This window comes from Venturia canescens, chromosome 3 (genome assembly GCF_019457755.1).
Source record: "Venturia canescens isolate UGA chromosome 3, ASM1945775v1, whole genome shotgun sequence".
Lineage (NCBI taxonomy): Eukaryota > Metazoa > Arthropoda > Insecta > Hymenoptera > Ichneumonidae > Venturia > Venturia canescens.
The window spans coordinates 2,943,799-2,959,358 of record NC_057423.1 but is presented as its reverse complement, the minus strand read 5'-3'; the positions used below and the strand labels follow the sequence as shown (position 1 = coordinate 2,959,358).

Sequence of the window (15,560 nt, the reverse complement as noted above, 5' to 3'; positions counted from 1 at the left end):
TGAACCAATTCTTTCGGGAATCCAATAATTCGTCTTTTATTGCATCCTTCATTATTAATTTCCAATAACTAGATCGAGCTCCTCTCGTGCGTCTTTTTCTTCCCTCCTGAGCTGCCTCAGCACCTTGGCGATGTCGTTTCTGCGCTCGAGTCCAATCCAATTATTCGATTTGACGTCGTCCATCGGTCGGAATCGATCTCTTGGCGAATGGAACATTTTTCCACGTTCAGCAATCCCGACAAACTCGTCAAATTCCAAATAATTAATGTCAGAATAAATTTTTCTTTCATTCCTCCCAATTTTTCGTCCCAAATCCAACGAGCAATTCGAGCGAAGATCCGCAAGATTTATTTGATTGGTAGGAGTCCCGAAACGGACCCAAATATTGGGTAGGATTCGTTTTTCTCGGCTCATTACTGTTATTACTGGATGGATAGCGCAGCCGATAAATTGTACCTGATCGGAATTTCCATACTTCGTGATGCAATAAAAATGTGAAAAAATTCAGCAACATTTGGAAAGTTATGAACTATAAATATCAATAATAATATTGGCCAAAAGTTATTAATAAATTGTTTAAATAAATAATTTTTTTACAATTTTACAGTAAACCCTTGTTTTTTTTTACGAATCGAATATGCGCATTTTTCTGAATGCTCATGATTTTTTTCAAAATTTTCGTGGATTTTTGAAATTCCCTTTTTTAAATTTTTTAAGTGGCTCTATTTGTACATTTTTGATCCAGTAACCTTGAGACTTTTCAAAACTGATCGTAAATATGTCTTCTAAAACATACCCAAAATTAAATTTTTTTTCAAAATTTTTTCAAGAAATTTCAAAAATCCACGAAAATTCGGAAAAAATTCATGAGCATTCGGAAAAATATGCACATTTGATTCGTAAAAAAAACAATAGGTCATCGCAAAATTATTGATTAATTAATTGTTTAAACAATTTGTTATTAACTTTTGGGCAATATTATTATTGATAATTGTTCTTCATAGCTTTCTCAATGTGTTGAATTTTTTCAGATTTTTATTGCATCACGAAGTACGGAAATTCCAATCAGATATAATTTTTGGTCGAGCTATCCATCCAGTTATACCTTAATCTCTCGTAAAGAAAATAATGCAGGGGAATTGGAAATTCGCGTTACGAGTTTGGGTTCGCATCGAATAAAGTTGCACTGGTGCGATGGTCTCTGGGAGCCTGTCGTGCGAGGTGGCGGGAATGCACGAGAAGGGATTAGTTCGAGGGGGAGTCAAAAGCCAAAGGAGGTGGTTGTGTGTGGTGACGGCGGCGACGAAGCGAGGGGCTGGGAGAAAGAGAGAGAGAGAGAGAGTTTAAGGGGTCGTCGGGCGCGGGAGGGGAGCACACGAAGGATGAGAAGGAGAAAGAGGAGGAGGACACTTGTACCCGTGCTGATGCGGTGGCGTCGTCGTCGTCGTAGTTGCCATTTCCGAGAGTAGGGGAACAACACTGCAAAGCATTCGCAGTATTGTAGGTCGTTGCGTTTTATAACGTAATTTCTTTACTTTTCGTTACCGAAGTGACGATCTTCGCCCCGAATTTACAATAATTCAGACAATTTTTATGTTTTTTTTAAATCTTTATCTCTTGCTGAAAATTTGCAATAATATTTACAATAATTTACAATAATTCAGACAATTTTTATGTTTTTTTAAAATCTTTATCTCTCGCTGAAAATTTGCGAAACCCTCGTAAGAAAAAAGTAGACTCGGTTCATTATGATTAATTTTGATGACGGCGATAAGAGACACGAATTCGCTAATTTACTGAAAAATCATCGAACTCGAAGAGCCGAAAATCGTTTTTTTTTTTCGTAGCGCAAAAAAGCGAATGAAGTTGTCATAAAAATTCGAATGTCGAGTGTTTTTTCCCCTCGTCATCGCCGCGTACATTAACAGTTATTTTGAAATCGCTCTCGCGTCATCGACGTTTCGAGAACGTTTTCCCTGTGGCGATTGCTACCGTTTGATAATGAAATTCCTATGAAAATATCTGCGGAGTTTTCGGTGTATTACTTTGTTCGCGGAATCGAGGGAGCGGACAAGGCGAGATATTTTTTTCAAAGAGATAAAATTCTTATCAGAAATATTTTCTCGTGACAAATACGACGAGGGACATCTGTTCGCTGATTTGTTCCCGCGCGTCCCTCATTTACGGGCTACATTTTTCAGTTTTATTCCACCGATTCGAGCGTCTCGCCGAACCAATTTGCCGACTATTTTTTCCATCTTCCGAACGATTTGGACGAAAATCTTTTGTACCTTCGTAAAAATCTTAATCCCATTGTGAAATCGACTCGTTTCAGTGGTGGTAGATGCAGAATGATCTCGCGGAGACTTCCAATCGCAAACGCCCCAAAGCCAGCAGCACACATCTCCAGAGATGTGTGTCTACACTGACAATAGAAAGCAGCCCGCTCCGTCGTTACCGCAACATTACAAATGCACCAATCTAAGATAAATTGAGAGAACGTTTTCGCTCGCTATGTCGTGTTGCTGCGCGGGGGGGGGGAGCGCGCGGCTCGGCGACTCTCCCGATCTAACGGAAACTCGATTCGGCTTCGGTCGTGCGTGATTCTAGTCCTTCGTGTGTCGCTCTGTATGGGGAATGAAGAACAACGATATTTCCTATTTCGACGGATGCGCTCGGTCACTTCGCGACTCCTGCAAAAGCCCTCGTTCTATTTTGTAAATTTTTTCACTTCTCTTAAGGAGTTTCGGTACAAAAGTCTAAATATTAAGAAATTCATCAAATTTGGTGATAATATTCTTCAACATCAAGTGCGAAAACACAAATTTTTTCAAAATTTTTTTCTACTTAGTTATCGAGTAATTACTCGCTAAAGCAGATTTCTTATGCCCAGAATATATATATGGAAAAGCTATGCTTATACACGTGTACTTTAGTGATCAATTACTCGATAACTGTGTAGAAGAAAAATCTTAAAAAATTTGTATTGTGAAATTTGGCACTAAAAAATGTGTTAACCAAATTTTATAAAATTCTGACGATGCTGAAGTTTCCAACGAAATGATCTAAAAAACTGTCCAATAATTCCAGTAATTCTCCAATTTATTTCCAGTCGAATTTGTACTTTGTATTTTTTCAATCTACACAATTATGATTCGTGAAATAAAAAACTGATGGATAAATCATTTTATTTTCATTCATTTCGTTGGACTCCAACGTTGGAAACTTCAGCGTCGTAAAATTCTGGACTTTTTGAAATGTTTTGTTTTTAGCATGGTTTAGCATGGCAACGTAGGATCGTCGCTAACCACCCTCCTTAAGGAGAGGGTGGATCGCGACGATACAATGCTGCTAAACCATGTTAAAAATATTAAGAATTTTAAAATGATAAGAGTTTCATAAAATTTGATAAATGTATTCTTTCAAAATATATAAGACGATACAAATTTTTTTAGACTTTTCTACCACACAGTTCTCGAGTAATTGAACACTAAAGTTCGCGTGTATGAGCATAGAGTTTACATGTATACAGTTATACATCTCGTGCTTGAGAACTTCGATTTAAGGCTCAATAATGCGATAAACATGTGGTAAAAAAATTTGAAAAAAATTGTATTTGTATACTTGATGCCAAAGAATGTTATCACCAAATTTGATCAAATTTTGATTTTGATTTCGTGATCCACCCTCCTTAATTTTTATTTTATTTTATTTTATAAATATTTATGTTTATTAATAGATTTTTTTTTTACAAAAGAAATATGTTTATTTTTATCTCAAAATATCTTTATGTTTCGGGATCCGAATAAAAGATTCTTGACCCCGTGACGAGAGCAGAGTCCAAAAATTTCATTCGGTGAAAAAAAAATGTCGCAAGTCTTGAGTCTCGATATTCGAGGCTTCGGAACTGAAAAATTGCGTGGTTTCGCAGGCTAGAATTTTATCGTTTCCCTGGAGTGAAGCACGTGACTAGAAGTTCGTCAGTAGCCCGAATCGTGACGCATGAAGGAAGGTCGTTGGTCCGGAAGCTCTGAACTCAGCATCAATGTCGAAAGTCAATGTGTTTTTAGTCCCGCGCAGCGTGCGACTGCCCAGAGAGCGCAGCCTGAAGAAAAAAACCTCTCGATTTTGAGCTCGCGAATATTTTTCCTTCGTCGTCTTTCCCGCTAATTGGATTTGACGAGTCATTTTGACTGACGGTTCATTAACGAATGAGAAATAAGCCGCCCGGAGAGAAGGAAAATCGCGGAGGCGATGGTGGAGACACGATTTTTTTGCCGCTGCCAATTCCACACCATTTCATTCGATCGCGTCCCACCGAAAATACGAATTGTTCGGAAAATTCGTACCGGATTCAACTGCGCCTCCGTACACATACGTATTGAGAGAGAGAGAAAAAAATTTATTAAAATTGTCAACAAAACTCGAGACGGTGTCGGTGCAGATCGGTCCCCCGGCTCTCCGCGTGTGTACGCGTTCCCTCCACAGACCAGAAATTCATAAAGCAGTCCTGATCGAAGTACGCATGGGTGTCGAAGAAGGGATTTTAATTAAAGGACCGAGGGGCAGCCCGGCCCGCCTCTTTTTTCTCGCTCTCCTCTCCCTCTATATTTAGAAGACACGAAAAACGTGCGTCATCGCATTCGCTCAATCTACGGAAATTGTACTCGTTAATTGTCGATTATATGTACAGATATAGAAATTAGCACATGTGCCAACGGACTTTTTATTCGTCCCCTCGCTTTCGAGGATCTTTGTGCTCGTTTTTATTCTCCGGCGAGCCCGTCGAGGATGAGGGATTTAGTTGAAGTCGTGGAGCTCCGTGAAAAATTTCAAATTTTCATTAATAAAAGAGCTTTGGATGTCGGAGGTTAAATTTCGTCGGGGTTGATCGACCGCGAGGGGGTTTAATTCGGGAGGAGATGAGATTTTTGTAGTTGATTTTATTCCCAGATGTGTTCGTGTCCGTTCGGTCGATTGGTCGTTTAAAAAGGTGTTTTTAATAATGAGAATTTATCGATTTTCATTGCAGACGATTTATCGGAGCGCCTGGAAAAAAGAGTCTGGAGACGACTAGCCTTGCCCGATCGGAAAACGAGTGACGGTGGAGGGGACTCCGAAGGGGACGGTGGAGGTGGAAAAGCAAAGGCAGGACCCGGGGAATTCGTTCTGGCCGAGCGAGAACCTCGAGGAACTCGTCGGGGCCGAGGACGCTCGAGACATCGTCGACGAACTCGGGGACTCGGACACTTTCGGTTGTGAAAAACACCCCGACGAATGCTCCGAATACCAGGGCCGAGACGAAGACGACGACTGTGACGAGAATATCGGTGGGTCTCCTCACTCCTGGGACTCGATCCTTTTCTTCACGCTTCGCTCTCATTCTTACGAAATCCCATCGATTCCTCCGCCCCCTCGGCATTTTTATCTTACAACCATGTCCCAATTCTCAGGCTCAATATTGGCTGAAAATTTTCTCTAAAATCTCCACTCGTCCAGAGCGAAAATCAAGCCCCACGATTTTGTGGCGTTGCGTCAACGCAACAACGTCAAAATAACACACAACGCGCGTGTGTTCCGAACATCATTGAACACGAAAATGGACCCGTGAAATTAATTATGACGACATCAATAATGGGGATAAAATCAATGTTATTTTGACATCATGGCATTTTTGACACATGTTATTTTTTCTTGTGTTATCTTGACACGTGTTATTTTGACGTCATGCTGCGCTTATGACGCTGAAATTTGCAACGTTCCAGTCCGACGAAACGATGTAAAAAAAGCCTCCAATAATTCCAGTAACTCTTCAATTTCGTTACCTGCCGAATTGACAATTGGTAGTTTTTAAACCTACACCGGTGCTTCGTGAAAATGAAAAATTGGTGAATTTTTCGCTCATTTCGTTCGACTCCAACGTTGCAAACTTCGGCGTCGTTTATTTTTAACTTTATTCTTATTGGTGTCGTGCTATTTTTGCTTGTGTTGTTTTGACACTAAGAAACATTAGGTTAAATACCCAATGTTATTTTAACGTCACGTTATATCGACATGGTACCGATTTTCTTCGTTTCTTCAAAACAAAAAAGCCTCGAGCGGTCAACGGCGAGGTCATAATCGCTGCAAATAAAAAGCAACAAAATTTACGGCTTCGAAGCGATCACCGTTGGGAGATCGAGACAAGGAATAACCTTTTCGACTAAAAACTTTGATCTCGGCTATGCGGTAGTCGGAAAGAAATCGTAAAGAGTGATACGGAGTAGGAAAACGTAAACGTAGAAATAAAATAATTGGAGCGTAAGAGCCAGAGATGAAATTGTACGCGACGATAATCCAAAGTATCTTTACGGCTTTTATACACGAGACTTGCAATAAAAAGCTCTTATTTACGAACACGTGAGAAGAGTTCTTTCGAGCGATGAAAAAAATGCGTCGTCCCTTGTCGAGAGTCCAATTCGCGTGCTCAGACTGAACTGAGCGCCAAGAAGAAGAAAAAATCCAGCTCTTTTCACCGTCCGGAAAACGCTCTCCGATTCCTTTCCTCAAATTTCGAGCCATCCGAGGAAAGCGCCGGGAGACACACTCCCCAGGTCAGGAAGGGGGGCGACAGAGTTACGTTTCCGAAAGGGTATGACATACGGTGAGGCGGACTACGCTCCTACCAACTTTCTTAATTACCACCAACTTTCTTCATAATTCTCGCTTCCTCGCTCCAAACTTGCTCTCTCGCTGTTGCTCTTCCCCGTGCACATTGCTTTTTCAACAACAAAATACACCAACAACTCCCCCTCGGTCCGGGCTTCGGATGCTATAACTCTCGGAGCGTGACGTTGAAAAATCTCGGTCTTATCGTCGTGGAATGAGCGCTCGCGTCGTGATTTTAGCCCCGATCAACAACGTGCGTTACAAATTTAATCATAAATTTTATCATTTTAATGGGAATTCAAAATGAGCTATTAGAGCAGCAGAATCACTGATGGAAATACGACGATCGTCGCCTTAATTGTGCTTATTATTGTTTTAATGACTTTTGTAACTCTGGGAAAGACAGGCTCACTAGAAACTCGACGAATCTCCTCTCGCTTGATCGAAAACAGCCACAATTATTAGCCCCTGACCGCGAAGTTGTCTTTTTCGTTTTTCATCACTCCGGAATTTCAGAAAAACGATAATAACGATGATGAAAGAAATTGGCAATTATTGTTTTAAGATACTAGCCGTGCGCCCGATTTCATCCGATTTTTATTGAAGGAATCGTCGCCTAGCCGCAACTTCACTGCAATTTCGGTAGAAACTCGTTATCGAGCGACTAATTTCTGCTCGTCGATTCCTTTCGTTTGCATTTTTTGCCCACCTTTCCTCGCGGAAGTGCACCGTAGAATATTCACTCCGGGCTTTCGAAACGGTGCAATTCTTTCCGAGGAATCGATACTCTCGGGCTCGATGAGATTCTCAGCTTCTGTCACAGTTTTTGCACGTCGTGAGAATGTTGATTAAAAATAGTAGCAAGCAGCTGAAAAATTAGAAGGATTTGAAGAACTTTGAGCCTTGGCCACTCGAGATAATCCATGTCTTTTTCTTACCGAGCCGTTCGGCATTGAAAATTCATTTAAACTCGAAATGAAACAAAAGAGAATTGGAGAGTAAAAATGTTGATTGGGCTGAATGATAAAATTTGGAATTCTTGGCTTTTTCAGTCTCAGAACAAACTGACGAGAAGGAAAAGGAGGAAGAGACGGGGGAGGAGGAGGAGGAAGACAACAACGGTCGAGAGGACACGGTGGAAAAGGAAAGAAGGCTCTCAAAGGAGTCAAAGCACGATAAAAGCGACGAAGTGGTGGCGGCGGGGGTGGGAGGCTCGCGTGTTCTACGAGAGCAGCGTGTCGTTTCAGGATCGCCAACAACGGGAGCCCAAACACCGACCATGTCGAACGTCTTTCCACAACAGTACTGCCTGCGATGGAAGTATCATCACAGCAATCTCCAGACTATGTTCTCGCAGTTGCTCGAACGTCAAGCTTATTGCGACGTCACCCTCGCCTGTGAAGGTCAAACACTCCGGGCGCACAAGGTACGGCTCAACGCTTTTCGTTACATCGATCAAAGCATCATCGATTAAGCGCGCGTGCACCTAAAACGAAAATTGCAACACTTTCGAGTTACCGGAATGACCTTCAAAGGAGTCAGAACAGTTTTCATTTTTTGCCCACCCAAAATCTCCCTATTCGAGAAAATAAATCGATGAAAATTATCAATAATGGCGAAATCAATCTCGATTCATATTAAAGTAGTTCGGCCTCTCTGTGACCAGTCAAGTTTGCAACTACTTTATGTTCATTTATTTAAAGTCTCAATCATTAATAAATTAACACGCGCATTGAGAATATTTTTATCATAAGAATGTAATTGAATGCTTTAAAAATATCGTAAAAGATCAAATTCATACTTCAAGGGTCCCGGTGACCCTTGAAATACACGAAACCCATTTTTATCGTCCGAAAGAAAGTTTATGTCGGTCTGATGACACCGAGAAAAAAGGATGATCAATTAATTAAAAAAAGCGAAGCTACTAGACGAATGAAGGCACGTGAATCAGTCTCAAAAGTAAATTTGATGAAATTCCTGCCATTCCCGAATTTGCCCGGAAAATTTTTTCATCTTTTCTTTCTTAAAAGCCCCGTAAGGTAATGTTTTTTTTAAATCTTCACGATATCAAATTTTCCGAAGCTCGAGCACCGTACAATTTTTTCGTTATCAGGGGACCTTAAACTATCATTTACCGGGAAAAAGGGGCCCTTCACCGTACTTTATTGAACGGCCGGACTACTTTAATGCACTTCTCAATGTTGAGCTTCGTTACAATTTTTTTGACGAAATTTTCGCCTCGTGCGGGTCGAAGAATGACGAGATGTCCAATACCCTTGAGCAGGGCTTTCCGTAGATTCCATGCTCCCTTTAATTAATGATTTCTTCATAAAATATAATTCTCATTTGGTAGTTTGCTACCCATTCATGACCTCAATATTTGATTGCTGCAGCTCTTCCTTTCAGACCATTACGAGCCATTGTTGAACCAAACTCCCCAGTTTCTCCAAAACCGATTAAAGTCCTTGACAAAAGTGAGAAACGATAGTTTATTTCAGCTATTTTCGAGGCCATCTTCTTCGCGATATAATTATTCCCGGTCGTTTTCACGAATGGAATTACATTTTTCGCTTCGTCACGACCACGTTGTAACGTTTTTTTGAACTTTAGTGAGTTTATTTCGTCCATGATTGCAATTCTTTCAGCGACGATTTCATACGCACGTTTGACTTATTTCATTGTTGCTCCGTCCGCGCACCGCCACCATTAACAAGCGACTCTCTTTGCATCACTTTCTCCTTCTTCCTCATCGCTTTATTCCCATTTGTTTCCTCCCTCTGTCTCCCTCATTCTATTTTTTCCCCATCTTTTTCTCCCTTCCCCCTTTCACTCTCCCTCTTAGTTTTTTTTCGCTTCCCTCCCCCCAATTTTTTTTCGGTTCGTGCTCTCGCCCACGGACAAAGGAGAGCGCGAGTCAGGAGTCGAGGGAAAATACTTTTCGACTCTCTCGCGGTGTGAGGGCCTTGCTGAATCATACACAACGACGACGACGCAGCACCACCTCTCCGCGTTGCTCTCTCCTCCCTTTCTCGCTCTCTTTCTCTTTATGTGAGAACTGGGCGTAATCCACTTTATGATTTTTCGGGAATGGGATGACGAGCTTGAACAAAAAAAAATAAATAAAAAGAAAATACGGGAAAAAAGGAGAAACCCATCCACGTGTAATATTCGTATCCCTACACAGGAAGCTCTTCTGTACGACCAAATTGATATTCTCCAAGGAGAGACGAAATACACAGAAAAAAACGAGCGTGAAAAAAAATAAAACGAAATACAACTCGAAATGAGGGTTTGGAGGAAAAAAAAAACATGCGGCTTTTGTCTCGAAATTACGCGGTGAAACAAAAAAGATAAAAAGGTCCACTCACTCCCTTGAAATTACACATTTCTGACGACCTCGAGCTTCCTAGCAACGGAACAATCGTTTGATTTATTATTTTCTCTTTCTATTAAGGCTAATTATACTGTTGGAATAATGCTTGATGATCTTATCAATCGGAGTTGAATAACACATTAACTTCCATATGCAGGCTCATTTACGCACGTTAGAAAATTTCTTCGAAAAATTACACGCACGGAGAGAAATAAATGGTAATATTCGGCGTGAAATTCATTCTGTGAAATTGACCCGATATATATTTGACCGGTGCGACAAGTTAACGAAAAATATTTATCCCAGTAACGCACCGTCATTTTTCAATGTTTTGCCGAATTTTCAGTTTTGTAATAGTAAATATTGCAGGTTGTGAAATTTACGCTACGTATACTGAAATTTACAAAAGTTTTAATAAATTTTACGGTGTATCACGGTTAAATGGCTTTGCCCTGACGTAGGTACCGATCCCTCGTTTCCGAATTTCGTAGTACACTCAACCGATGATGTACCCACTTCGACAGAGGGCTGAGCACATAAAAACGATGGGGAAATAGGCCGATATAGCGACAGAGGCCTGTCCCCAGAAAATGTGTGCAGTGGAGGGCAGTAAAATTCACTGTGACGTCAAAATTGACTAATAAGTCCTCTGATAAAAGTTTCTGCTGTGAACAACGAACATTATTTTTCAAATAGTAAAATTCAATTCCTTCCCCATAACAATGATGACGCTGAAGTTTGCAACGTTGGAGTCCAACGATATGATGTAAAAAAAAGCCTCCAATAATTCCAGTAATTCTCCAATTTCGTTGCCTGCCGAAATTGCAATTCGTAGTTTTTCAACCTGCACCGATACTTCGTCAAATAAAAAATTGGTCAATTACAAATGTTTTTTTCCTTCATTTCGTTGGACCCCAACGTAGCAAACTTCAGCGTCGTTAACAATGTCACGAATCGCAGCTCGTCACGGCACTGTCTTTACCGGAAGGTAATTTTTCAAATTTTTTCTCTCCGTGTACTCGCCACTGCGTATGTACTTCCGCTGCGTTCGAGCGAACGCTCGCTCGTGTGGGATCGAAGAATCAACGGAGAAGGATCGAAGAGTGATAGAGTGATTTTTTATTCTCTCAAGTATTTATTCCCCCGCTCTCACATTCTCATGGTACAATCGGTGCAATGGACGATCGTTTAATTCAGAGGCGAGGGACACGCCTCACCTGCGAACAATCTTTAATCTCAATCCCTTAATTGCCACGAGCATTCTAACAACGAGTTTATAATTCAAGCATTAATTACATTCACGAAGAATGAGCGTATCAAGTAATACAATTCATAATAAAAAAAATTCCTCTTAGTATAATACATAAAAAATTATTTCCATACGTATAATCGCGAATACAAACGAGAGTCCTGGAGAAAATAAGCATCCTGCTCTCTGCGTATTATACTGCCGCTGTTGCTGCCTTCTGTGGTATCTCGAGCGATGCAGATGAGGGAATTCTTCAGGCATGTTTTATACGTGCTCGCGATATGCAACTCCGATATAGTTTTGTATGCGGAGGAAACTGCTAAGGAATTGTCCTTTCCTCTTCATCCACTTCTCTCCTTCATAATTATTATTATTATTATTATTATTATTGTTATTATTATTATTATTCTCATTGTTGATGTTATTTATCTAATAATAACAATAATAATGCTAACAGTATTAGCAAGGCTCCTTTCCTCTTGGGCGCACGATACACTTGCGAAGCTCAACATTCGTGCGTGACTGTATCTTATTCTTCGTCTTCTTATTCCCTCGTTTTTCTCTCTATCCTATAATTCTCGCCTCGGGTCATTAACTTTCGTAATATCTTCGTGGGCGTTGGCGAAAAGAATGAAAAAATGTATTCACCACTGCGATATCAGGGTATTAGCCAAGTTCCTTCTTTCCTCGTGTTTATTTCCAGCGTTTTTTCGCATCTGCATTCGGGGATTGTTTTTGTTAGTGGATATTCCTGCAGGGGGGACGAAGCAGCACTTTCGTGGAGTGTTATTTTTCTGAATTTATCGTCGTTAGATCTCCCTCTACGTTGGCCTCGTTGGACGATCATTTTGTCAAGTAGTTCCATGAATTTTTAACTTCGAGCTTGTTATCGATTGCGATTAACGATTGTACCGCTGACGTTCGCGCTTTCAATATAAAACATCGGCACTATTTTCACTTTTCAAATTCATTTCTGTCGCGAAAACCGATGCTCGAGTGCTGGAAATATCGTCGCCGCTTTCGGCCCTTCAGGAACGAGCGTAATTTCGTTATTGTAGACGAATTTGTACTTCGTGCATATTTAATCACGCTACAACACCGGGCAACACTTTCCAGGCAGAATATTGGGTCATACTCTCGATACGAAAATAGTTGGATGACGCGAGCTCTGCTGGATTCCGTTGTTATCAATTTTTTATTTTCCAGTGCCATTTTAATGTTCTTTCACGCTGGAAATTGCGGATTTTCGGGGAATTCTCGGATGAGCGAAAGCGAGAGCGATTATTCGCCATCTCGAAAAACTAACCTCAAAACGAAGGGTCAAATGTCTCCAGAATAAATACGATTTCTACAAAATTTAACACCCGAGCGTTCCTTCAAATCGCACGTCGAAAAAATCCGCCGTTTCACTTAACTTCGACGACTGAAAACTTTGAGACAAGCTTTATTTTTAGAAACGTCACAATTGGGGTGCCGATCGTGATGAATTGCCCGCGAGATTATCGTGAAAGCTTTTCTTGAGTGATTAGCCCGTGCGCGTCGGTGGCGCCCTCCCGCCGTGGCGGTTCTCCCCAACGTTAGTTTCTCAAATCTCGCGAGTCTTGTGTACGAAACGAGCGACAATAAAACTTGACAAACGATCAAATTTCGGGCCTTTGTTCTGGCTCTCCCGCGGTTTTTGCACTCGAATATATATTTATGTACGTTTGTACAGAGAAAAGAGAGCTCGAGGGAAAGAGAGAACGAGAGCAAACGCATTATTCGCCTCCGATTCTCCTCGGAGTGTACGTTTTTTACTTTTTCAACTAAATATGTATGTATACATATAGACATGGAAGTGTGTACGTTTCGGGAAAAACGAGCGCTGGCGTCGCTGCCTCGGCGTCGACGGAGCTCTCTGGATGCAGTGCCGGAGAGCCACTCCATCAAAGTAGAGTACATTTGGCTTGGTTCATTTTTTCCTTCGCCTTTTTCCTTCCTTTTTTCTCATTTTTATCATTTTCTTTCGCGCTTTTTTCCTCCTTTTTCTCGTCCGTCCTTTTTTTCTACTTTGGTAGGGCTCCAAATTGTAAAATCAATACTTACACCTAAATTGAGAATGCCCGCGCCAGAGGCCAATGGGGCTCTGTACGCTCTCTCTATTTTCTCTCTTCCTCTCTCTCGTTCACTGTCTGCCTACCGCCTCCACTTTTTCTCCCGAACGTCCACTCCCGTCTCACTTCCCGTTTTGTATATTCCTCCGCCCCCCACACACACACACACACGTGCACACATTTTGGCCGGCTTACACGTGTCGGGAGCGCGCCACACAATCAACGGCTCACGGACGCGCGCGCGAATCTTGGGTAATGGCCCCACTCCGTACGCGGGGGTCGCGCTGGTGAAAAAATAATAAAACGTAAAAGAAAAAAACGAATGATAAAAAAAAAAGAGAAATGAAAACACACTCGCACACACACACACGACGGGAAAAAGAAAAAAGACGACAACGAACGTAAAATAAAATAAACGAGGGGTTGAAACGACCGAAGTCGGAGAGTTAAGGGAATAAGGGACGAGAGAGCGCGAGGATGTTCTCTCCGCGATAAATGTGGAGGGGGAAATGAGCGCGCTGAACACAAAAAGAAAGAACACACCGAGAGAGCTGCTCGGCGGAGGGGGGCGGGCCGCGGAGAATACGCGACAGACACACACGAGTCAAAAGTACTCGACCGAAACACGCTCGTCCAGGCATAAACAAAGGAAGTCAGTTACCCGCTTCGCACTTTCTACCGCGCTTTTTTGGGGGAGCCTTTTTAGGGGCGTCATTGAGGCGGTCACTCTCGCCCTTCCTTCCTCTCTTGTTAAACTTTTATTAATACACACGCACACCGTGTCTCTCCGGCTGGATGGTCGGTGCAACGTAAACTCGAGTTTTAACTGGAAAAGACGACGCGAGCGAGCCCTACGCCATTTTCTAATCGCACTTCCTCCACTGCTTTCCTTATAAAATTCCACGAATCCGCCCCCTTTCCATGAACTCGCGGTAACATCGCGAGGGCGCAGAGCGAAAGTGCATTTCGAGCCCTGCGGAACACGATAATTGGAGAATAAGTCTTTCGACATGATTTTTTCATCTCGGACGAAAAATTTCAACAGCCGTTCGAACATTCGTTCAAAACAATCTCACCCGGCTCTAGAAAATCTAGAGCTTCGAAAAACACTCTCGGGACTCCGGCCCGTGAAAAAACTGACTCTATATTGATTCCTAGGAAATTTGATCCCCTCCGAAATCGCTTCTCTGCTCCCCTCTTCTCTCTGTAAGAGCTCTGAAAACTCGCGACTTCAACGACTCTAATATTCGTCGAAAAAGACCCCCGAGAAACGAGGATTTTTCGACCCGTCGACGAATAGTTCAAGAAGGGTGGATCACGAAAGCAAAATAATCAGAATTTGATCAAATTTTGTGACAACTTCTTTGGCAACTTGTGCACAAATACAATTTTTTTTTCAAATTTTTTACATTTACCAAATTTTATGAAATTCTTATCATATTGAAGTTTTTAATATTTTTAACATGGTTTATCATGGCAACGTTGTATCGTCGCGATCCACCCTCCTCAACGATGTGTGGCACGAAAGTCTAAATAATTAGAAATTTATCAAATTTTGTGGTTCTTCAACATCAAGTGCGAAAACACAATTTTCTTCAAAATTTTCTTCTGCTTAGTTATCGAGTTATTGCGCATTAAAGCAGATTTATTACAGAAGAAAAATCTTCAAAAATTTGTATTGTCAAATTTGGCACTGAAGAATGTGTTCACCAAATTTTATAAAATTCTCAACTTTTTGAAATTTTTTATGTTTTTAGCATGGTTTAGCATGGCAGCATTGTAAGCCTGTACCAAATATCCTTAAGATGATGGATCAGTCGGTAATCACATCTCGAATTTTTGAAATTGAAACTCTTTGGCATCGTTCGTCCGATTAAAATAATAAAAATGTCATCGTACGCAGCACGATCGCAAAAATCCGATGACATTTTTATTTTTTCGATCAGACGAACGATGTGGACGAATTTCCTTCTCAAAATTTGCAGCTATCTTGCGATGGATCGCAACCGTGAGTGCGAATGAGAAAGCTGCAAATTTCGAAATCGGAATTCTTTGACACAGTTCGACCGATTAGAAAAAGGCTCTTTCAGCCGATTTTTAGCATCGTTCTGCGTAGCCTGACAGAGCCTTTTTTTAATCGGTCAAACTGTCTCGAAAAATGTATATTTTGAAAATTCCAAGTGTCACGAGACTGATT

The 15,560-nt window shown here is 41.3% G+C and overlaps 1 protein-coding gene across 7 annotated transcripts in view; it reads left to right on the top strand.

Moving 5' to 3' along the window:
- LOC122408429 (uncharacterized) overlaps window positions 1-15,560 on the top strand; it is a 91,355-nt gene that overhangs the window by 55,428 nt on the left and 20,367 nt on the right. For 6 of the 7 annotated variants that reach the window (XM_043415212.1, XM_043415211.1, XM_043415209.1 and 3 more), the window contains 2 exons: window positions 5,033-5,330; window positions 7,701-8,074. In XM_043415212.1, the coding sequence (XP_043271147.1) occupies window positions 7,928-8,074 (147 nt within the window). In that variant the 5' untranslated portion in view covers window positions 5,033-5,330; window positions 7,701-7,927. Of the gene's footprint in view, window positions 1-1,483; window positions 1,501-5,032; window positions 5,331-7,700; window positions 8,075-15,560 lie in introns of those variants that run through there. The other variant, XM_043415214.1, reaches the window with a different exon arrangement.